The sequence below is a fragment of the Bactrocera neohumeralis genome, chromosome 4 (genome assembly GCF_024586455.1).
Source record: "Bactrocera neohumeralis isolate Rockhampton chromosome 4, APGP_CSIRO_Bneo_wtdbg2-racon-allhic-juicebox.fasta_v2, whole genome shotgun sequence".
Lineage (NCBI taxonomy): Eukaryota > Metazoa > Arthropoda > Insecta > Diptera > Tephritidae > Bactrocera > Bactrocera neohumeralis.
The window spans coordinates 90610817-90635323 of NC_065921.1; the positions used below are offsets into that span (position 1 = coordinate 90610817).

Consider the following 24507-nt stretch of genomic DNA (forward strand, 5'->3'; position numbering starts at 1 on the left):
ATTTAAGTACTGTTTTCTTCTTCGAGTCTGAAAATGTATATGAATTCAGCATTCACATTTATAATCGAATATAAATTCAACATATTTCACCAACCAAAAATTATAACGGAATCAAAAATAGGTATATATCTATGAAGTTGCTAAAATTTGATTCTAACCGATTTGTAATGATTTTTCTTTAATGTTATTTGTAATAATTTTTGTATGCATAATTTACGATATAAAACACATATTTGTTTGTTGAAAAAACACACTGTTGGCTTTATTTGATATAACTGCAGACAAAAAAAAAAATTATTTATATCTGCACATTTTGAAATTTTGCATTTTTCATTGTTATGCTGCAACAAAGAACCAATATACTTTTTTCCTTTTGTTAAACGAAATTGTTTTTGCATAGCAAAAAATAGTGAACTTAAAAATCCATTGACGTAGCACTGGCTGAAGATCCACCGCTGCAACTAAATGTTTGCATATTTTCTTTGATATCTTCTTGCATTTCTATAGTAGAAAAAGAAACTTTGTTTTTAAATAATAAATCCGTTTCAAAATAAATATAAATTACCTGGTGGCAAATGAAGCTTTTCAATGACGAACTTCTTTCGACGTAACTTAAATGCTAAATCGGAAGTTTCTGGCATATAGGCAGTGAGTGTATTAACAGCTGTAATTTTGTGTAAATGTATTAGACCGCTGTATTCTTTGAAAGCGATGTTGGTTTCATGTTCAGATCCGCTAAATGATTCTAATTCGATGGCGTAGTCTACCAAATTCCGTATTTTGGGAACAAGCGATTCATCCTTAATATAAATTTTACTATTAGTTCCTGCGATAATTATCCACTAGTTATACTTACATATTTAGATATCAAATGCATAGGCATAGTGATAAAACAAACCGACACTGAGTTCCTTACTATGCCTCTTAACACTGTTAGAAATTTTAAAATGTTTTTCGGAAATTCTTCATCATACCAAAGTGGCGATCCCAGTGATGTAATGCAGATACGACAAAGGCTACGATAAACCAATGTACTCGATGAAAATTTTTCCTCCTTGGCAAATGATTGAACTAATTTAAGAAAACGTTGATATTTCGAATTATTGAAGATTTTTTCACAATTATTATTTTGTTTTTGGCCTAAAATAGTAGGAGCCTGCACAGCATCGACTTGCAATTTAGTTGCATTTTGAATCCGGGGAGTTTCATTGGAATTACCGGATAGTAGAGCTGCTGCAGCATTAATTCTTTCCTGTTCTAAATCAACTTCTTTGCAACTGATGTTGCTTCCACTACTGCTACTCGTCGTATTTTGATCAGTATCGTCTTTGGACTCTGCATTTGATTCAACCGCGGAAAATACATTATCCTCATCACCTAACCCACAATCATAATCATCGTCTACTTCATCTGAATTAACATATGAATTTCCATTCCACAATAGAGTGTCGACAAAGTCTAGCAAATTTTTATCCATATGTTCCATCAAATTAAAATGGTGCCCTATTTTACTAGGTATTTGTTCCGAATTTACTGGTGGAAGATCATTGTAGCGCCATGCAATTCGTAAGCCGTTTTGAGAGGCCTCGCCGTTTTCTTGCTCGGTAGATTTTTCAATTTCCACTTCATCATCATTGAGTGGTTTTGGCAATTTGCTCATTAATTCCTGTGGATCATCATCCAAACTTCCTAATAAAACCGACTGTCCTGAAACTACTCCTTCCGCAATAAAGTATTTCGCTAAAACCTTTGAAAATGTTACGTACTTATCTTCCTCTATATCATAAAAAGAAGAAATACAGTCCTTATTTCGGTAAATTTATTAGATGATCAACGTTACCAATTAGACATATTGAGCCAACAGGCAAGCCACCTCCTAAAAATTCGTAACTAGTTTTACATTAATATTATTTTAATTACTTTATTTGTTACCAAAAATAACATCAAACGAAGGATTTCCACTGGAAGTTATTATCTGTCCTGTTTGTGGACTAGTCCGTGTGCCTGGTATTGGTTTTTGCACATGCCGTTTACGAAAGCTCGACATTTTATAGATTGCGCCAACAGAAAATTACGCAAAACAACTTTCTGCCCTCACAGTGTTCGACCCGTTGCAGTAATGTTGGATTTATTATTATTTATTTTAGACGTTCTCTATTCGTGTTGTTGACGTTTCAATAATGCAATTTTCCGTTTGACGGAAGCGTAAAAAAATTTCTGATTATAAAATGTTAGCGAATTAACAGAAGCGCTTTTTTCTATATTACAATAAACTATTTACTTTTACTACTATTCTAGAATTATGACCGTTTAAATCCTTTTGTTATTTAGAAATTACAAATACAGAAATCTATTTTTTTTTATTTACAACCGTATTCCAAGTTATAAAACATGCTCAAGACAAACTTATATGGCAACAAGGCTACAAAAACAAAATTAACACCAACAAAATATTAGCAGAAAATGTCAAATATAGCGAGAATAAATTGTGGACTGTATATTAACATGCCAAAAGCAGAGAACGTGGATTAAAAAGCGCTTTTTTCTATATTACAATAAACTATTTACTTTTACTACTATTCTAGAATTATGACCGTTTAAATCCTTTTGTTATTTAGAAATTACAAATACAGAAATCTATTTTTTTTTATTTACAACCGTATTCCAAGTTATAAAACATGCTCAAGACAAACTTATATGGCAACAAGGCTACAAAAACAAAATTAACACCAACAAAATATTAGCAGAAAATGTCAAATATAGCGAGAATAAATTGTGGACTGTATATTAACATGCCAAAAGCAGAGAACGTGGATTAAAAAGGCTTTTTCCGGCTTGAGCGCCATCTAGCTACCAAGAGCAGAGAATATTAATGAATAGTGAAGGCGGAAATGTTCAATCAAACCTTTTGAGTACCAATTTGTAGTGTTTGACCGATGCTCAATTTTTCGCCGATGTCGACACACTGTTCAAGATTTTGAAATCGCAGATGACCCTCCCCGTAATGATCCTCTCTGCTGTATTTAGAGTTTTGGTTATTTATGGCAGTTAGAATAATTTATATTTGTTTTGATTTTGACCATATACCTCAAAGTACCAAGCCACATGTGCACTAGGGTGGGTCGATTCCGGACTTTTTTCGATTCGGGATTTCTAATAGTGCGGAAAAGCTGCCTTAGTACTTTCTGATTCCAATGCAACTTTTTGTTTAGAGATCGGATTGCATCTTCAACCCCAACTCAGGCCTTGAAATTTCGGAAATTCGCCTAAAATCGTGAAATTGTCTACCTAGCGCCTGAAATACGCATCTCATGGCAAAATGTATAAAACAAAAGTTATTTGTCACGTCATTTCCTACCGAAAAGGCGGCGCGCCACAGCGCAAGGTGAAAATTCTTGCAGCTCTTAGCTAACCTGTATTGGTCACCCAGAACCCACCCCGTGGAGGTGGCTGCTCTTCGGGTTCCTCCCAAGCCCAACCCAACCAACCAACCATATGTCAGGCTTGTTTTAGTCTGAATCTGTGTCAAATTTATTGATAAAATCAGATTTTGTACTAAACTTTGGCACTTGTTGCCTAGATTTCAGTGTAGAGCGTATAAACCGATCACGAGATTGAGGGCCAATAACTTTAGAAGATGCCTCTGTCACCAGTTTGACGGTTCTCTCGACTGCCACGGTGTGAGAGGGGAATTCACTAAATTTCCATACCTCTGCAGTGTCTCCCGACAGCCCTTTTATGAGTTCTTCGTTAGAAACTGAACAAAGAACTGGTGGAACAGTCAAGGTAATAGTCTTCCAGTTAATCATATCGTAATAATTGTTAACTTTGAAATTCAGCTTTGGCACTTTATTCCATTTAACCCTTCCATTTACAGTGTCAGACTCTGCTTCTCTGGCTGCCAGAAGACGGTCAAGGGCCAACTTTCTGACTTCTATCCGTTCGTCAGTCATCATACTAAGGAGAATGTTTTCTGGAAGAGCAAAGAAAGCATTTTGTTGAATGGATGAATCGACAACCTTGCGCAGTTTAGCAGGTAAGTATCTCGACCTTTGAATTGCAGCATAGAGATGGCGCGAGCCATCTTTGATTGAACTGTTGAATCTTATTCAGAACCACAAAGGTGAGTCAACTGTAAATATGTACTTGACCAAAATCTTTATTTCCTTTGTTGGTTTATCAGTAGAAATGTATAATCTCAGAATTCTATTTGCACAGGTGAGCCAGCGAGATTTGCACATGTTACCTGGTTGCATCGACGCTAAATCTGAGGAACATTGACCGGAAATAACAGCTTCTGATATTTTTTAGAGATAAGCTTGGTCTGTGCTAAGTTGGGTCGGATTAATAACCTCAGAAGGTAATTGGCAGGATGGAAAACTTTCAAATTTGACAACAGGCAACTTCTCACAATCAGGGAGCAGTTTACCTATGTCGCCAGAGAATGTATTTGGACTCTTTGAGACACCATCTAAGTATGTGTTCGAAAAGAGCACGAAATGGAAGTTCGTTGAAATGTAAAAGACAAACAACTCACTGTAATGGCCTACCTATTCTTTCTTCTAGTTTCCGAATGATTCCACCTTTCCAACCTGTGTTCGTGTTGGTGCCATCAGCACCGACAACTTCTAGATCTTCCACATCAACTGAATTGTCTTGTAAATGTTGCCATATAGCTTGCGTCTCATCCTCAGCTGACGCGAAAGGAGAGGTGACGTGGCCAAAGTAATGACAACCAGGTTCCGCTATAAGAGAAATACATATGTATGTTCCTCTTTGACAGTGTCGCGGTAGTACTTTTTACCTTCGCTGACTTGTGTAAGTGTATTGTCTTTGCGGCCGTCAAAATACAGCCCATATACAGAGTCAATACTTTCGGTGTTTTGAAGCTTAACTCCAACACTTTTTTTTGCCCGACTAATCTTCAGGGAGGATGGAGTCATGTGTAGAAGTTCACGCAAGTGAGGAAAGTTCTCTGATCGCCATTCACTTGGGAGTGGCCAGAAACGATTCTTTTACACATGGCTCAAGCAGCTCACTACTTCCGGTCTTTGACCAAGTATCCTCTGAGTAGCCTAAGAACATCCGTTCGAAGGCGAGCTAATGTGAGAAGGCGAAACATTCCCTACATAGGGTTGTGCGCTGGGCTTGGGACCCGCCACGTAAAAAACAATACCAATGAAAAAGTTGAAACAGCCTCGGATGAGAGACCCCCCTTTTGATGACAACCATGGCAAACGGAATAAGGACTACGATTTGAGGGCATGCACCTGGAATGTCCGGACCCTTAATTGGGAAGGTGCTGCTGCCCAGCTGGTTGATGTCCTCGCAAAAATAAAGGCTGACATCACCGCCGTCCAAGAATGTGACCAAAGATGCCTTCTATGAGCGCTTGGAGCGCGCTTATGAGAGCTGCCCCCGCCACGATGTCAAAATCGTGCTTGGCGACTTTAACGCCAGGGTGGGCAAAGAAGGTATATTTGGTACTACGGTCGGTAAATTCAGCCTCCACGACGAAACATCCCCAAATGGGTTGAGGCTGATTGACTTCACCGGGGCCCGAAATATGGTTATCTGTAGTACTAGATTCCAGCATAAGAAGATTCATCAAGCTACCTGGCTGTCTCCGGATCGAAAAACTACCAACCAGATCGATCATGTTGTGATAGATGGAAGACACGTCTCCAGTGTTTTAGATGTGCGTGCGCTGCGAGGTCCTAACATCGACTCGGACCACTATCTTGTTGCAGCTAAGATTCGCACTCGCCTCTGTGCAGCAAAAAACACACGCCAACAAACACAAGGAAGGTTCGACGTCGAGAAGCTGCAATCACAACAGACAGCCGAACGATTTTCTACTCGGCTTGCACTCCTGCTCTCTGAGAGCACTAGTCAACAACTCGGTATAAGGGAACTGTGGGACGGCATTTCAAATTCCTTACGTACAGCTGCAACCGAAACCATTGGTTTTCGGAAAGAGAAAAAGAACAGCTGGTACGACGATAAGTGCCGTGTCGCAGCGGAGAGAAAACAGGCTGCCTACCTCGCAACGTTACGATCGACCACTACACGTGCGGGGTGGGATAGATACCGAGAGTTGAAGAGGGAAGCGAGACGCATTTGCAGACAGAAGAAGAAAGAGGCCGAAATGTGTGAGTACGAAGAGCTTGATAAGCTGGCCGACAGGGGTAATGCTCGAAAATTCTACGAAAAAATGCGGCGGTTTACAGAAGGTTTCAAGACCGGAGCATACTCTTGTAGAACCCCCAAAGGTGATCTAGTCACTGATGCCCAGAGCATAGTTAAATTATGGAGGGAACACTTCTCCAGTCTGCTGAATGGCAGTGAACGCACAACACCAGGAGAAGGAGAACCCGATTCCCCAATCGATGACGATGGAGCAGACGTTCCATTACCCGACCATGAAGAAGTTCGAATAGCAATTGCCCGCCTCAAGAACAACAAAGCGGCAGGGCCGACGGACTACCGGCCGAGCTATTCAAACACGGCGGCGAAGAACTAATAGGGAGCATGCATCAGCTTCTTTGTAAAATATGGTCGGACGAGAGCATGCCCAACGATTGGAATTTAAGTGTGCTATGCCCAATCCATAAAAAAGTAGACCCCACAATCTGCGCCAACTACCGTGGGATTAGCCCCCTCAACATCGCATATAAGGTTCTATGGAGCGTATTGTGTGAAAGATTAAAGTCCACCGTCAACAAACTGATTGGACCTTATCAGTGTGGCTTCAGACCTGGAAAATCAACAACCGACCAGATATTCACCATGCGCCAAATCTTGGAAAAGACCCGTGAAAGGAGAATCGACACACACCACCTCTTCGTCGATTTCAAAGCTGCTTTCGACAGCACGAAAAGGAACTGCCTCTATGCCGCGATGTCTGAATTTGGTATCCCCGCAAAACTAATACGGCTGTGTAAACTGACGTTGAGCAACACGAAGAGCTCCGTCAGAATCGGGAAGGACCTCTCCGAGCCGTTCGATACCAAACGAGGTTTCAGACAAGGCGACTCCCTATCGTGCGACTTCTTCAACCTGCTCCTGGAGAAAATAGTTCGAGCTGCAGAACTAAACAGAGAAGGTACCATCTTCTATAAGAGTGTACAGCTGCTGGCGTATGTCGACGATATTGATATCATCGGCCTCAACACCCGCGCCGTTAGTTCTGCTTTCTCTAGGCTGGACAAGGAAGCACAGAAAATGGGTCTGGTAGTGAACGAGGGCAAAACGAAATATCTCCTGTCATCAAACAAACAGTCGTCGCACTCGCGACTTGGCTCTCACGTCACTGTTGACAGTCATAACTTTGAAGTTGTAGATAATTTCGTCTATTTAGGAACCAGCATTAACACCACTAATAATGTCAGCCTGGTAATCCAACGCAGGATTGCTCTTGCCAACCGGTGCTACTTCGGACTGAGTAGGCAATTGAAAAGTAAAGTCCTCTCTCGACGAACAAAAGCTAAACTCTATAAGTCGCTCATAATTCCCGTCCTGCTATATGGTGCAGAGGTTTGGGCGATGACAGCAACCGATGAGTCGACGTTACGAGTTTTCGAGAGAAAAATTCTGCGAAAGATTTATGGTCCTTTGCGCATTGGCCACGGCGAATATCGCATCCGATGGAACGATGAGCTGTACGAGATATATGACGACTATGACATAGTTCAGTGAATTAAAAGACAGCGGCTACGCTGGCTAGGTCATGTTGTCCGAATGGACGAAACCACTCCAGCTCTGAAAGTATTCGACGCAGTACCCGCCGGGGAAGCAGAGGAAGACCTCCACTCCGTTGGAAGGAGAAGGACCTGGCTTCGCTTGGAATACCCAATTGGCGCCACGCAGCGAAAAGAAGAAACGACTGGCGCGCTGTTGTTAACTCGGCTATAATCGCTTAAGCGGTGTCTACGCCAATTAAGAAGAAGAAGAAGGATCTTCAGTGACAAAGCTAGCCTGATCCTCTGTTATCAAACCTGCTTTTTTGGCATCCAGAAAAGCAGATGAAACTATCAAGGCCGCTGCTCTATCACTTACTCCAAATCTCTGGGCAGCTAAAGCAGTGTGTTCTAATACTAGTATGTTTTGTTTGGTTTTAGAGGATGGAAGAGAAAATTCATCATCAGCATCGTTTTTGGAAGAATCCATGTGCGACGCACCTACATTGTTGTCATCTGTATGAGAGTCTGGCTGATATGAATGGTAACGTGTTCTAGCTGATACTTTTCTGGTAAGTGTTGATGTTGAATGACGTTTTGAAAGCTTTTCTTTACGTTCATTTTTCTTTGTAATCTTTTTTGTTTCAGGTAGATCAACACTTCCAATGCGACCAATTCTTCTGGTTCTCTGGTCCAACAGAAATGGTTGTTCATTGATAGGAACTTTCCTTTGCTTTGGACAAGTGCAAGAAGAAAAATAAATGCATTTACAAGCAGCGATGTCAAATAATTTTCCGGCAGAAGAGACAAAGTCGTCTCTTTTAGAGCTCAAACCTATTGGGTTCCTTAAAAACATTTGTTTAAGAGAGAAATTTCTTATGGTATGTGGTGAGCATTTGTACAACTCTGGTGTGTGAAACTATCGGAATAGAAGACTTTTTGAAAGTATTTTCAACCTTTTTTGCAACTATTTCTGTAACCTCTTTACTCCTAGGTTCATAGTTGTCGCCTTGTAGTCACCCTATACGAAATCTTTCAAACTGATAACACAAAAGAACATCCTGGTAAGTAGGTAACTGGGACTCAGAGAGATTGTACGGATATATGCCAAACACAGGACATTTCTGTCTAAATTTAAATTTAGATACAGACATTTTGAGTTCTGTGTTCTGTTGAGAGAATATAAGCGATAGCACTCGGCGAAATCAACGACAAGAGTGAAGGAACTCGACGAAAAAATATTTATGTGGAGACCTATCCGAACGTGTCCTTTGGCGCAGGGAAATAAATGTAAGTGATAGAACTCGGCGAAATCACCGACAAGAGTGAAGGAACTCGATGAAAAAATATTTGTGTGGAGACGTATCCGAACGTGTCCTTTGGCGTAGGTGAATGAATGTGAGTGATAGCACTCGGCAAAATCAACGTCAAGAAGTGTGGCCGCAAGCCGATTTTCACCTTGCGCTGTGGCGCGCCGCATTTGCGCTCGCATCTCGGGAAGGGTTCGTCCTACGGCCATGATCACATATACCATTTCGGTAGCAAATGACGTGACAAATAACTTTTGTTTTATACATTTTGCCATCAGATGCGTATTTCAGGCGCTAGGTAGACAATTTCACGATTTTAGGCGAATTTTCGAAATTTCAAGGCCGGAGTCGGGGTTGAAGATGCAATCCGATCTCAAAACAAAAAGTTGCATTGGAATCAGGAAGTACTAAGGCAACTTTTCCGCACTATTAGAAATCCCGAATCGAAAAAAGTCCGGAATCGAACCACCCTCATGTGCACCATCACTTCAATATTGTAAAGAAATGTTCTTATACGAGTATAATATAAAAATCTATCTATAAGTTGATAAATATACTGGTTAGAAACAAACGTTCTTTGAATAAACTTATTATACTTTACATAAATGAGAGAATGTTAATTATGTATGTATATCATGTATCCACGTAATGCACAGCGAAATTGGAAATTAATTAAAATTAGATTATTAAATTAATTAAATATATAAAGTCCTATTATCATAAAATAAAAAAGTAATAGTGTGTTACATATTTGTGTTGTTATTGCTATCGATGCTATGTTATGGACAGAGCAACGTTCGTTAACATAATGTAGGCACTTGTGCAAAAAAGTGTGGTATAAATAGATTCTCAAGAAAAACTAGTCAATAGGCATGATTCTTATTATACAATTAATAGCAAAGAACAAAAAATAACAACTGCTGTAGAGCAGAATAAAGACGATAGAGGACACACAGAAAAGGGTAACTACACTCAGTACTGTGCATGCATTTAGCTATACATATGTAATGCACATACATACATATGTATACAGTAGATATCTGCACATTCATACTTTTAGATAGGTACCTAACATTTAAGTGTTCTGTGTGGGATTCTCGAAACAAAGAGGTATCCTACGAAGCAAACGTCTAATAAATTACACAACTCTTACAATTGCCTGAATATACTGCCAAACGGTAATAATGGTCAATGTGAATTGAAAAATAAAGTGAGCTCAAAGAAAAAAGGGAAACGAACACCACATTTCGCAGAAATAATGTAGAAAAAAGAAAAAATTTTAGATAAAAAGTTTCTTGGAATAAAATAACAGTTTTTTGTATGCACTTTTTATAAAGAAGTGAATTGCAAAATTCTATATTAAGTTTTTTTTTGGATATTTAGAATATTTATTATATTTGCAAATATATTCAAATGCGATAAGTTATGAATACATGTACTATGTACATACATATACTCGTATGAGTTGAGTTTCGAAACGAATACATACATACATAGTATGTACACACATACTACATACATCATCGAACTCATTAATTTGAAACATTTTGGACCTCTTTTGCTAATTTACAATTAAAAATTATACAATTGCATTGCAGCAGATGTGTTCTGCTCCGCAGATATCCTGCTGTCTTAAGTGACGCTTGCCGATATCTTCAACCTAAATCCTTTCGTTTTTCAAACCTTTGTATGTACATATAATACATAAAGGAGTGTCCAACGGTGCCTACTAATGTGCATGTCCAGTTTAATTTAGAATTTATGTTGCAGAACGAACTCTATGTGTTTGCTCATAACGTTAAAAATCTATGGTTTTTTAAAGGATGAAACTATGCATACCCACGCAGATAGATGTATATTTTCATACATTTACAGTAGCGGATCGAAAAAGGGGGTTCAGTAATATTGTAACATACATATTCTATTAAAAGCGATATAACTTGTAAAATTATATATTAGCATATCTGTAACATTCTGACTACGATATTCGTACTAACTTAACTTAAACTCTATTTAACTGTTCCCTTCATTTGCTTAAGATTCTATAACTCATCTTTTTATTCTTATATCTTATACCCGATTCTAAAATGAGATTTGAAAAGTTTAATTATCTATATTTGTAAATTGTCGCAATGAGTCAAACTTCATCACCCCCTGAGTCGAAATCCTTGATACGACACTGAATGTGTATTGGTACAAATGCATACATATGCATGTGAATTGGAAGATACATTAAGTAGGTACTTAATAGCGTGGTGAATGTGGTATGCCTTTATACAAAGGTACATACATATGCATGTGTATACATGTGTACTTACAAATGTCTGTATATATTTTGTTGGTGTTACTTTTGTACTACAAGTCCAAGTACGGTGCTTGACGAAGGTACTTACGATTTTAAATATGCTACAGACAGACATACATACATACGTACATAAGTATGCATGTATGTATGTTACATAAAATAATTGCAAAATTTTGTTTAAAGTCGAGCTCACATACTTTTGCATTTTTCTTCCTCGTTGTTTATAAATTTCCGACGATGCAATTAGAAAAGGTAGGGACGCCGGTTTACGTATGTATTAAATAAAACATTGGTAAAACTATCGACTACGCCTTCAGACCTATTTCTCTACCCTTGCACGCTCTAATAATTATACTGATATACTACATGTATGTATGTATGTTTCTTTGTTCTCAATACTTGATCTAATAATTTTGTTAAGATTCTGTTTGTCCCAGTTACTGACATCCAAGCACCTTATTTGTTATCCTTTTTTAGCAGGTTAAACGCATGCCACAATGAAACAACCTTTAATTAGCGCGGTGAAAGATGTTTGATGTCCTTGTGTAAGTAGATTTACGTCTATTACATTGAAGTTTCTTAAGATATGTTTACTTTTCTTTTTTTCTTTTATTCAGAAAATACACATAATATTAAAATAGTGGGTGTGCCTAATACACTAATCGCTTAGTTCCTCTTCAGCTGTCTAAGTAATAAATAATATAAACTATGTATGTATATGTTTGTATGTAGACGACTGAAGCCACCTCGCTTCAAAATTGTTGTAAAATGCATCTATACTCCAAATAGAATGTGCAACGTAAACATTGCATTATACGATTTGGAGCCTATTTTGAAAGTTTTCAAAGAATTGTAACGATTTGTTGAATAAATTTTTTTTTTAATCGACTCAGTCCTATTACTTTCCGGACAAACCCTGTAGTATATTTATGTATGTATGCACAAATATAGTTCATATGCATATTTTATTCCTCTTTAAATAAAGTCTTTCTCTATAAAAGATTTAAAAAAAAATTGCGGCGATTTTTCGTGTTTTTTCGAGCTAAAAAAAAACTGTAAAAAATCGAAATAATAAAATCAAAAAAGGGAATGTCTAAACATAGCAATATGTTTTTTGAATCCATTACAATTTGGTATAGATTTCTAATATATTTTATAGTTTTGCTAGAACCGTTCCAAATTTCTAATCTAACTATTAATAATTTAGTTTTCACAAACTCAAACTATTGGCAAATTTGTTTGCAATAAAATAATTAATACGATGGCACAACTCCAGTTTAGAATTCAGTCCAATTCAATTATTTTGCGACAATCGTGACAAAATGCACAGAAACTGTGGACCAAAATAGAAGCACTTAGAACCTCAGAATATGTTTGAAGTTAATATTTGTTTCTGACAGCGTGCCCTTGACTGTAAGCTGATGTGTATGACACTGATGTACATATGAAATGACTACACATTGGTCACAAGTCAAAAAGAAAGACGTGACTGATGAAAATCGTTTAGGTCAGGTGTATGTTTTTCGATCACATTACTAAAATGATGAGTTTCACTAACGTACCTTGATAATATATTAATAACGAATTTGACGCATACACGTTTTAACTGAGAAATAATACAGCTTCTTAAAAAAATCAAGAACAGAGGTTTCCGTTGATAAAAAATACGTAAGAAGGGTTTGATGTCTCTGGTGAAAGAGGAATTTGCTTTTTATGCATACCAATACTCTTTAAAATCGCGGCAATTACATTCTACAAGTATTCGCGTATTCAGAATTCAACGAATTTTTATATATGGTTAAAAATACACCTAATACCTATGTAGGCATATGCTTCGAGATGAATACGATATAATCATTTTAAGGGGGTATTCTGGTCTAGAAATTTAAAAAAATCGAAATTTTTTATATTTTCAAAGTTTAACTATTCAAGAATATGTGTACAAGAGGATTTTTCAAAATTCAAATTATTTTCGGAGATATAGGCATTTTTCTGACCCGGCATCCAAACTGGTTCGGCCGGAACTAATCGAACAAAAGACATTACGCGAAACTTTAAACGCGTTTTTCTCAAAACTGATTTTTTCGGAACGATACCCACCATTTCTCAGGTTCTACTGGACCGATTTACTTGAAATTTTTATAGAGTCTTCTTTTTGGCTTGTCTATGGTTGGAACTAACCCCATCTCCAAATTTTTATTTTTATTATTTTTAAAAAATTCGAAATAGTCAGAAAAAGTGATCCAAAAAAACTTTTTTTACAGGCTGTCGCCATTTTGTGAAAAAAATTTTTTCCCACTTTTCCGTAGTTTCGGCCATTGCGACATTATTCTAGATTAATATCCTTTTTTTTTTGGTTTCAGATAACTAGAAGGGTTGAAATCATGGGTATGGTCACGTGGAAATTTTTAGAGACCCCCCACTTCGTCAGCTCGTAATTTTTGAAATTTTTTACTTTTTTTAGTTTTTAATTTTTTTCTGTACTCTTCTAAAATTAACAAATAACTAATAAAAAAATGGATGGTAAAAATATTAATTGCCTTTTTTTACGACACTTTAAAAATTACCTGAAATTCATGCTTCTAGACCAGAATACCCCCTTAAGTTTGATGGCATACTAACTGCGTTTTATCACGTTTACGTTCCCTGGTTTTGCATTATTAGAATAGTTGAAGACATGTAAAATTTGTACCGATGACTGTGTAAAAAATAGTAACTTATCCATATTAACTCCTGTGTCAAGTATCACAATGGAATATAAGTACATACATAGATTCAATCAACATATTTTCAAGATTAATGTGCCATCACTATCGTCATCTTACCATTCTGAAATAGTCCCTAAGGCTTCTTCTCATTTGTGGTTGTTAGTCTTACAATAAAAGTTTATAATAACATATTAATTTACATTTATGTAGTTAGTGGGTCCGTTCCCGCAATAGCCTTAGTCTGATTGCATGTTCAAATACATTATGTTAACATTCAAACTATTGTGAATTAAAAAACAGCTACACTTTTCAACTGATTTTAGAAATCCAATGTACCATAAGTGTGTATGTAAAAATATCCAACCTTTTCAGATGGCCGCCATCTCCCCCAACACAAATTCGTTTAGTTTTAAAATCATTTCTTTAAGCAATGCCATCTGCATTTATTTGAAAAATCGTTCTGTAAGAACAGATGACAGGAAGTCAAACGACAAATTAAATGAATCCTTGGCGTCCCTAAAATATTTCAAATAATTAGAGATGAAAAAACGGATATGTAAAAATAAATTAACAACTTGACATTTTACTTAAAAAGACGTGCACACCATTGAGTATTGGTGCGCATGCGCAGCCTGAAAGGATGAGGCTGTGGCAAGAGCCGGTTTAAAAAGGAAATGAAGCCATAAAAATTTAGTGTAGTTGAAATTGAGGTATTAATGGTGTTGCTATTGACAACTTTAAAACACATTAATTTAATGTATCGTTCCGGAATGGAACAAAGCATTGGTATTTATTGATCTCTGAGTTTTGATATTGTTAGATAAATCAGTTATGGATTTTGATACGACAACTTGTCATGCCACTGATTATATCAATGGAATATATTGCCTTTATACATATGTATGTACATATGTTATGTTTTTGTTAAATTTCATGTAATGAAGCAACAAGTTTTGTTGTCATTTTAGTAACAAGATGCTTACAAGTGTTCGTCTTAAAAAATGAATGTTTAACTTTGGGGATGAAACAAATTACAAGTAGCACTAGTTTGAAGAAAACATAAATATGTGTACGTTATATACATATGTATATGTACCTTTGTACAAATGGGCGTAATTATATGAATTTATGTGGCTAACGTGAAAGCTTTGAATAAATAATACTTCTTCTTCTTAATTGGCGTAGAAACCGCTTAAGCGATTATAGCCGAGTTAACAACAGCGCGCCAGTCGTTTCTTCTTCTCGCTACGTGGCGCCAATTGGATATTCCAAGCGAAGCCAGGTCCTTCTCCACTTGGTCCTTCCAACGGAGTGGAGGTCTTCCTCTTCCTCTGCTTCCCCCGGCGGGTACTGCGTCGAATATTTTCAGAGCTGGAGTGTTTTCGTCCATCCGGACAACATGACCTAGCCAGCGTAGCCGCTGTCTTTTAATTCGCTGAACTATGTCGATGTCGTCGTATATCTCGTACAGCTCATCGTTCCATCGAATGCGGTATTCGCCGTGGCTAACGCGCAAAGGACCATAAATCTTTCGCAGAACTTTTCTCTCGAAAACTCGCAACGTCGACTCATCCGTTGTTGACATCGTCCAAGACTCTGCACCATACAGCAGGACGGGAATTATGAGTGACTTATAGAGTTTGGTTTTTGTTTGTCGAGAGAGGACTTTGCTTCTCAATTGCCTACTCAGTCCGAAGTAGCACCTGTTGGCAAGAGTTATCCTGCGTTGGATTTCTAGGCTGACATTGTTGGTGGTGTTTACGCTGGTTCCAAGATAGACGAAATTATCTACGACTTCAAAGTTATGACTGTCAACAGTGACGTGAGAGCCAAGTCGCGAATGCGACGACTGTTTGTTTGATGACAGGAGATATTTCGTCTTGCCCTCGTTCACTGCCAGACCCATTTTCTGTGCTTCCTTGTCCAGCCTGGAGAAAGCAGAACTAACGGCGCGGGTGTTGAGGCCGATGATATCAATATCATCGGCATACGCCAACAGCTGTACACTCTTATAGAAGATGGTACCTTCTCTATTTAGTTCTGCGGCTCGAACTATTTTCTCCAAAAGCAGGTTGAAAAAGTCGCACGATAGGGAATCGCCTTGTCTGAAACCTCGTTTGGTATCGAACGGCTCGGAGAGGTCCTTCCCGATCCTGACGGAGCTTTTGGTGTTACTCAACGTCAGTTTACAAAGCCGTACTAGTTTTGCGGGGATACCAAATTCAGACATCGCGGCATAAAGGCAGTTCCTTTTCGTGCTGTCGAAAGCAGCTTTGAAATCGACGAAGAGGTGGTGTGTGTCGATTCTCCTTTCACGGGTCTTTTCCAAGATTTGGCGCATGGTGAATATCTGGTCGGTTGTTGATTTGCCAGGTCTGAAGCCACACTGATAAGGTCCAATCAGTTTGTTGACGGTGGGCTTTAATCTTTCACACAATACGCTGGATAGAACCTTATATGCGATGTTGAGGAGGCTAATCCCACGGTAGTTGGCGCAAATTGTGGGGTCTCCTTTTTTATGGATTGGGCATAGCACACTTAAATTCCAATCGTTGGGCATGCTTTCTGACTTTCTGGCACTGATAAGGTCCAATCAGTTTGTTGACGGTGGGCTTTAATCTTTCACACAATACGCTGGATAGAACCTTATATGCGATGTTGAGGAGGCTAATCCCACGGTAGTTGGCGCAAATTGTGGGGTCTCCTTTTTTATGGATTGGGCATAGCACACTTAAATTCCAATCGTTGGGCATGCTTTCGTCCGACCATATTTTACAAAGAAGCTGATGCATGCACCTTATCAGTTCTTCGCCGCCGTGTTTGAATAGCTCGGCCGGCAATCCGTCGGCCCCTGCCGCTTTGTTGTTCTTCAGGCGGGCAATTGCTATTCGAACTTCTTCATGGTCGGGTAATGGAACGTCTGCTCCATCGTCATCGATTGGGGAATCGGGTTCTCCTTCTCCTGGTGTTGTGCGTTCACTGCCATTCAGCAGGCTGGAGAAGTGTTCCTCCATAATTTAAGTATGCTCTGGGCATCAGTGACTAGATCACCTTTGGGGGTTCTACAGGAATACGCTCCGGTCTTGAAACCTTCCGTAAGCCGCCGCATTTTTTCGTAGAATTTTCGAGCATTACCCCTGTCGGCCAGCTTATCAAGCTCTTCATACTCACGCATTTCGGCCTCTTTCTTTTTCTGTCTGCAGATGCGTCTCGCTTCCCTCTTCAATTCTCGGTATCTATCCCATCCCGCACGTGTAGTGGTCGATCGTAACGTTGCGAGGTAGGCAGCCTGTTTTCTCTCCGCTGCGGCGCGGCACTCCTCGTTGTACCAGTTGTTCTTTTGCACTTTCCGAAAACCAAGGGTTTCGGATGCAGCTGTACGTAAGGAGTTTGAAATGCCGTCCCACAGTTCCCTTATACCGAGTTGTTGATGAGTGCTCTCAGAGAGCAGGAGTGCAAGCCGAGTAGAAAAACGTTTGGCAGAGTGTTGTGATTGCAGCTTTTCGACGTCGAACCTTCCTTGTGTTTGTTGGCGTGCGTTTTTTGCTGCACAGAGGGGGCTGAGAATCTTGGCTGCAACAAGATAGTGGTCCGAGTCGATGTTAGGACCTCGGAGCGCACGCACATCTAAAACACTGGAGACGTGTCTTCCGTCTATCACAACATGATCGATCTGGTTGGTAGTTTTTCGATCCGGAGACAGCCAGGTAGCTTGATGAATTTTTTTGTGCTGGAATCTAGTACTACAGATAACCATATTTCGGGCCCCGGCAAAGTCGATCAGCCTCAACCCATTTGGGGATGTTTCCTCGTGGAGGCTGAATTTACCGACTGTAGTGCCAAAGATACCTTCTTTGCCCACTCTGGCGTTAAAGTCGCCAAGCACGATTTTGACATCGTGGCGTGGGCATCTCTCATAAGTGCGTTCCAAGCACTCATAAAAGGCATCTCTGGTCACATCGTCCTTCTCTTCCGTCGGGGCGTGGGCGCAAATCAGCGATATGTTGAAGAACCTCGCTTTGATGCGGATTGTGGCTAGACGTTCATTCACCGCAGTGAATGATAGTACTCGGCGACGGAGTCTCTCTCCCACCACGAATCCTACACCAAACTTGCGCTCCTTTATATGGCCACTGTAGTAAATGTCACAAGGACCTACTCGTCTCTGTCCTTGTCCCGTCCATCGCATTTCTTGGACGGCGGTGATGTCAGCCTTTGTCTTTACGAGGACATCAACCAGCTGGGCAGCGGCACCTTCCCAATTAAGGGACCGGACATTCCAGGTGCATGCCCGCAATTCGTAGTCCTTATTTCGTTTGCCATGGTCGTCATCAAAAGTGGGGTCTCTCATCCGAGGCTGGTTGTAGCTCTTCACTGGGGGTGTTTTTTACGTGGCGGGTCCCAAACCCAGCGCACAACCCTTGTAGGGAATGTTTCGCCTTCTCACTTTAGCTCGCCTTCGAACGGATGTTCTTAGGCTACCCAGAGGATACTTGGTCAAAGACCGGAAGTAGTGAGCTGCTTGAGCCATGTGTAAAAGAATCGTTTCTGGCCACTCCCAAGTGAATGGCGATCAGAGAACTTTCCTCACTTGCGTGAACTTCTACACATGACTCCATCCTCCATAATACTTACAATTATTTAAAAATTCCAATTTTAACTCAAAAAAGCCAAATTCCGTCCACATCTTTTATAATAATAATAATAATACCCAACGATTACCCTCCGACGCGAGAGGCGCAATCCGCGAACGAGCGGAATTAGCCGAGTCATAAAAGGCAAGAGAGTTTAAGCGTTGCGATGTTAAGCTGCTCAGCTATAGAAATAAAAATTTCAACAGCCAAAATTAAGAATTAAATTAAAGTTTATAATTTTTAAATGTTACTTGTAGAGAGTAGATAAAATAATTTTTTTAATGGTAAAGAGTAAGTCTGTTAGATCAAATGTGCTGGAATGAGAATTGAAATCATGACATACTATATACGGCGGAATGGTTCGTTTAACTCCAAATTTGTTCTAGAAAATTTTAAAAGTAAGGGTCTAAACTGCCTGGTAGAGTGAGCGGGAACGTTAAAATTAATATCAGATAAGAGAGATGGGCTATAGACTGACCTATTCATGAGTTTTACTAGAAATATTATACCAAGCATCTCCCTACGACTAGCGAGTGTCGGGAGATTTATAAGTTTTAAACGGTTAGTGTAAGGGGGAAGATTTAAACTGGGATCCCAATGCAAATGATTTAAGGCAAAAAGTAAAACTTGTTTTTCAACGGACTCTAACTTATCAGAATGGACTTGGTAACTAGGGTTCCAAGCCACAGATGCATACTCTAATATAGGCCTCACCAGAGATGTAAAAAGAATTTTTGTGGTAAGCGGATCTCTAAATTCTTTAGACCAACGTTTAACAAAACACAGCTCTACGTGAAAAACACATCGTTTTACATTTTTTAAGGTTCAATGGCATGTCCTTTCTATCACACCAAGAAACTAGGTTGATTAAGGGGCTATACCAGTGTGACACTTTCAAAAGAAAATTTTTTTTTTGCTTTTTTCGATAGCTTATATATTCAAAAATATCCTGTGAAATCGGCGAGGTCGTATTTTAAATAGTTTTTGAATGGCAGCGTTCTAAATAGCGACCGCTCAGAGGTGCAAACATATAGATATAAGTGAAACTTTAAACGCGTTTTTCTCGAAACGACATTTTTCAAATTTGCTGACATTATAACTCAACGAGAAATTAACCGATCCACTTCAAATTAAAACTGGATATAGTTGAATACATTTGCTATACAATAGACTACGATCTTTTTGATTGGCGGAAAATTGTCAATTTGGCATTAAAAAAACGACAATTTTTTTCGTAAAAAAACGATTTTTTTTTCAAAATGGCGCCATTTTCTTAATTTTTGATATTTTTCAAAGATCGTAGTCCATTGTATAGAAAATATATTTAAGTTTAATAAACATTTTGAATTTTTTTGTTTCAGCTACTCAATCGACCGGAATCATGCCAGCAGTTGAGGCACTTTTTTTTGGCACTTCCGCAGACAGCACATTACTCCGTTATTTTTCAATATTTTTGTAAAATTTTTTTTTTTTTAATATAGCTAAAAATATATTTTATTACGTCCATAGAACGTCGAAACATTCAATCTAGTACTTTCTTTTAAAAAAATTCACGAAAATCGCCTAATTTTTCATGCGTCACACTGGTATAGCCCCTTAAGTCTGTTTGCAACTGACATCTTTTACTGTTTGAAGAATACGTTTTAAAAAGTTTTACATCGTCAGCATATAATAAAACTTTTGAAAACTTAACAACAGATGATATATCATTAATAAATAACAAGAACAGAATTGGACCAAGATGGCTGCCTTGAGGAACGCCTGAAGGAACACTGATTATGTCAGAAAAAGTATCGTTAAATATGACTTGTTGAATTCTATTTCTAAGATAAGAAGCAACCCATTTTAGAAATATTGGTTGAAAACCAAGAAGATCAAGTTTATTCAAAAGAATTGTATGGGACACTTTATCAAAAGCTTTGCTAAAATCTCTGTATATAACATCAGTATTCTTATTCTCCCTAAAGCCCGTTGATACATGTGATATAAATTCAAGCAAATTAGTTATTGTAGATGTCCCTTTACGAAAACCGTGCTGAGAACAAGAAATTAGTGGAGAGATCCGGAAGGTTTAATACTTACATATGTATGTATGTATGTGCTATAATCTATTACGGTTCTTTACCCAATAAACAAATACGAGTTTAATGTAGGACAGCGAAAGCTTTCTATAGCAAATAATTATGTAATATTATATACTACAGGTGAAATTAATGACGTTATATCTTTAGGTTCAAATAAAATTATAAAATAGGTTTTTAGTTCAGTTCTTTTTTGATAATAAGATGAACAGTGTACATACATACATACATACATACGGTCTTTTTCAATACATTTGCTTTTGTGTTTAATTCTTTCTGTTGCTTTTGTTGTTACATTCTTGTCGTTGTTAGTATATGTATTCCTTAGCTTATGCTTTCTATTCGACAATTTGCTACTTCTGTCAGTAGTTGCACAGTTACATTTTGCAAAAATACTTAACGAATTTTCCCTCCTCTATTGTACATATGTATGTTATGCATTTTTACAGATAAAAGTACACAGCCATGTTCGGTGTAAATTGAAACTGCCCTGCCAATGTTGACAACAAATGAAATGCGGGATAGGTGTAAGGCGATTTGGAGATGGATCTCCTTTCGTGACTTGTTTAGAAATCCTTAGGAAGCAACTTATTTCAAAGCACAAATTTCTTACTAACCGATTGCCAAGTAACAAATAGAAAAATTTTCATTGTGCAATGAGCGGATACAAACAGACTATAGTTATATGTATATGTTTGTATGAAGAACCCGTGAAATTTTAAACTTTAAGATCTAAAAGTATCTTCAAAAGTTTTGTATTCAATAGGCATAAATAACAAGTCAATTGAAAAGTCTCCGGCCTACCATAATAAACACCAATTCAAATTATTCAAAATAGTTACATATATTCAAAGGTAATACACTGATTTTAGCGACCCTCAAGTTTTTCGATACCATTTTTGTCATTTGCTTCAAAATAGACCTCAGCTTCTGCGATCACCTCTTCATTTGACGAAAATTTCTTCCCAGCGACCATTCTTTTGAGATCTGTGAATAGCAAATATTCGATGGGGCCAGACCTAGAGAATACGGTGGATGCGGAAGCAATTCGAAGCCCAATTCATGGATTATTGTCATAGTTCACTAACTTATGACATATGCGACTCTTTTTTCGATTTCCTCCTTCAAAAGGTCCCACAACGCTATGTAATAGTCATTGTTGAATGTTCCTTTTTCAAAATTATTCTATGCGCATCCCAAAATACAGACGCCATAACCTTGTCAGCTGACTGTTGCGGTTTTCCACCCTTTGAAGTGAGTTCATCGTGTGCAGGCCACTCGGACGACTGTCGCATGGACTTCGGAGGGAAATGATGGAGCCATGTTTCATCCATTGTCACATATCGCTGAAAAAACTCGTGTTTGTTAAGCTGTATATTTTCCTTTCAAAAAGCTATATTTTATCAACACGCGTAATTCCGTTTTTATCAATGTTTTTTATCATGCTTTTGAAGATTACGGCTAACTGAAAATAATATGGATTTAATTCTAGTACCGTCATCAATGCGTCACGTGGGGACTTTTCAATTGACCTATTAGTACTGTTTTTATAATTTCGGTCTAACGTACAATTCTCATCCTTGGATATATATTGGATGTTTGATTCCGAGGTTTTTATATTTGGAATTTTATATATATTATAACTCTTACGTAATAATCATGATATAAAGTTGCAACTATCAATCGTAGTTATATACTTAAAGTATATCCCTTTTCACAACTGCAAACTAATAACAAAATTGAAGTAAAACCCTACTTGAAACTTAGAAGCTATGTATTTTGTATTTGTTTTTTGTCTTCTGATCAATATACTCCAGATTTTATCTGCAAAAAATATCCTTTCTTTATAACTCCAACCGCTTCCAACTTTCACTTTTTTATCGGAGGTGTAAATACAAGTAATGCTGTGATTGTTCCATTGATAGCATTGTGAAATGGCAAAGGTGGTGGCAAGAATCTTTTGAACTATGATCAATTGTAAGGCGTCAGGATTTGCTCATAAAAAACCACGATATTTACACGGTAATTTTGTATTCGATCTTGTAAGCCTTTTAAAGGGGTTACTATGAGATCCTTGCTATTCTTTTTTATACTGCCTTCTCAATATTCTATTATGTGATGTTTGTAGGTGTTTTGATTTATTGCTTCTTTTGTTTACCCAACAAAAGCCTTTAAAAATTAGGGTGCTGTAGTAAATCAAATAAACGGATCTTAGAAATAAATGATGAGTAAACGTCGCTTATATTTTCTAAGCAGTTTAAATCTTTTGAATTCAACAATTGTTTCCATATATTTTATATAGAAAATGTCATCAGGGAATGAAAACATTAACTGTCTGTTACTGAACAGAGATTTTTTTATGATGAGTATGTACATCAAAAAACAAGAGAGATCTATTAAACAGTACATACATATGTATACATATATGTATGTATTTGTACGAATTTTGAAATCATATGTATTTATTTTGTTTTTATTAATTTCGGTTATTTAATTTTTTCTCCAACATTTTTCTTTTATGGATGACATCGACGAAAATGGAAGAATACCTTGAAAAACTACTAAGAAAAAGCAATTTCGCCTAGCTTTTAGTCATTTTAAAGAAATAAAAGACACATTATAAATTGTTATCATCGATTGCTTATATGCATTAAGAGGTTATGTTGACACAAATTGCACCAGCAGTTTAATACATGGATTCTATTTAAAAGGGTTGCTTTTTAATCCGCTTACCTCTTGGATTTCAGCACATGTTGTACATGTTCTCTGTTCTCTGTTCTCTGAGCCCATGTTTAGGATTTAATAGTTTTCCTTTCGTTTGTTTCAAAAATCTTTTATATAATCCCTAATCCTTCAAAGCATCTTAATCCTGCCATCAAATGCAAATTTTAGTATTTTTTCCTTTAAATTATATTCCGATTATTTTCTCATTTTGATTTTGGCAAAACGGTTGGTATAAAAGTTGAAAAATCCATTTACACAAAGTTTGTGGTGGTATATACAATAATATTTATGCTGTTTGCACGGCTTAAACAAATCTGACTAAATAAATGAACAAACATAAATTCCATTTTTAAGTTAGTATATAAAGATCAGGATATACGAACATGGTCGCTCACTTTTTTAAAACAGGTTAAGTAAGATTAATAGGACTAAGTATACAATTTTCCATGTGTAGTCACAATTTCCCAGTTCGCTCGACTGACTGAAATACCATTTAACCCCATCCAATACTATCCTTAAAAAAGCCCCCACATACCAATTTACTGTTTTAGTTTTTTATAAACACATGACAAAGACCCTAATTGTCCATATGTTAGAACATTTTTCCAATCTTTTGTTATGTTCATGAAAAACAGATCAAGTATCAAAAACTAGCACGCATTTAACCCATTAAGATGGGGGTGTAAAAGGGTAAACATTGACCAAACATTCATATTTGGTAATTGTGAAAATTGCTCATTTCCTCCGACGTTGAAACTTGGTATATCATTTGGTAAGGCGCACAGAGGTGCCAGAGCGGAAAAAAAGATATTTTTTATCATTCCAAATTTGTACCATCTTTTCAATTTAAGCTAAGAACTAATCAAATAACATTGTCCGAATACTTGGGCTTGATATATTCAATGGTTTTTTGTTGGGAGAGCTTCAAAGTCCAACAAAGTATCAACGCAAAGTTACTCAGAAAAATGTGATGAATATTGCAAAGGTTAAAACTCAAAAGTTAACTATAAAATACCAATTGTTAAGTTTCTATTTATTAAAACCAATGTTATAGATGTGATTTACA

General features: G+C 37.6%; 1 protein-coding gene across 2 annotated transcripts; it reads right to left on the bottom strand.

The window, feature by feature from the left end:
• Window positions 1-232: 232 nt before the first annotated feature.
• LOC126757268 (elongator complex protein 4) lies at window positions 233-2654 on the bottom strand. Of its 2 annotated transcripts, none has more exons than XM_050471043.1 (6): window positions 2569-2654; window positions 1933-2217; window positions 1841-1876; window positions 857-1776; window positions 566-800; window positions 233-501 (listed from the first exon to the last, which is right to left on the bottom strand). In XM_050471043.1, the coding sequence occupies exons 2-6, from the start codon at window positions 2045-2047 to the stop codon at window positions 416-418; spliced, it is 1392 nt and encodes a 463-aa protein (XP_050327000.1). In that variant the 5' UTR covers window positions 2048-2217; window positions 2569-2654; the 3' UTR covers window positions 233-415. The 2 variants fall into 2 exon arrangements, with proteins under 2 accessions (XP_050327000.1, XP_050326999.1); XM_050471042.1 differs by lacking the exon at window positions 2569-2654 and adding an exon at window positions 2282-2370.
• Window positions 2655-24507: the final 21853 nt, after the last annotated feature.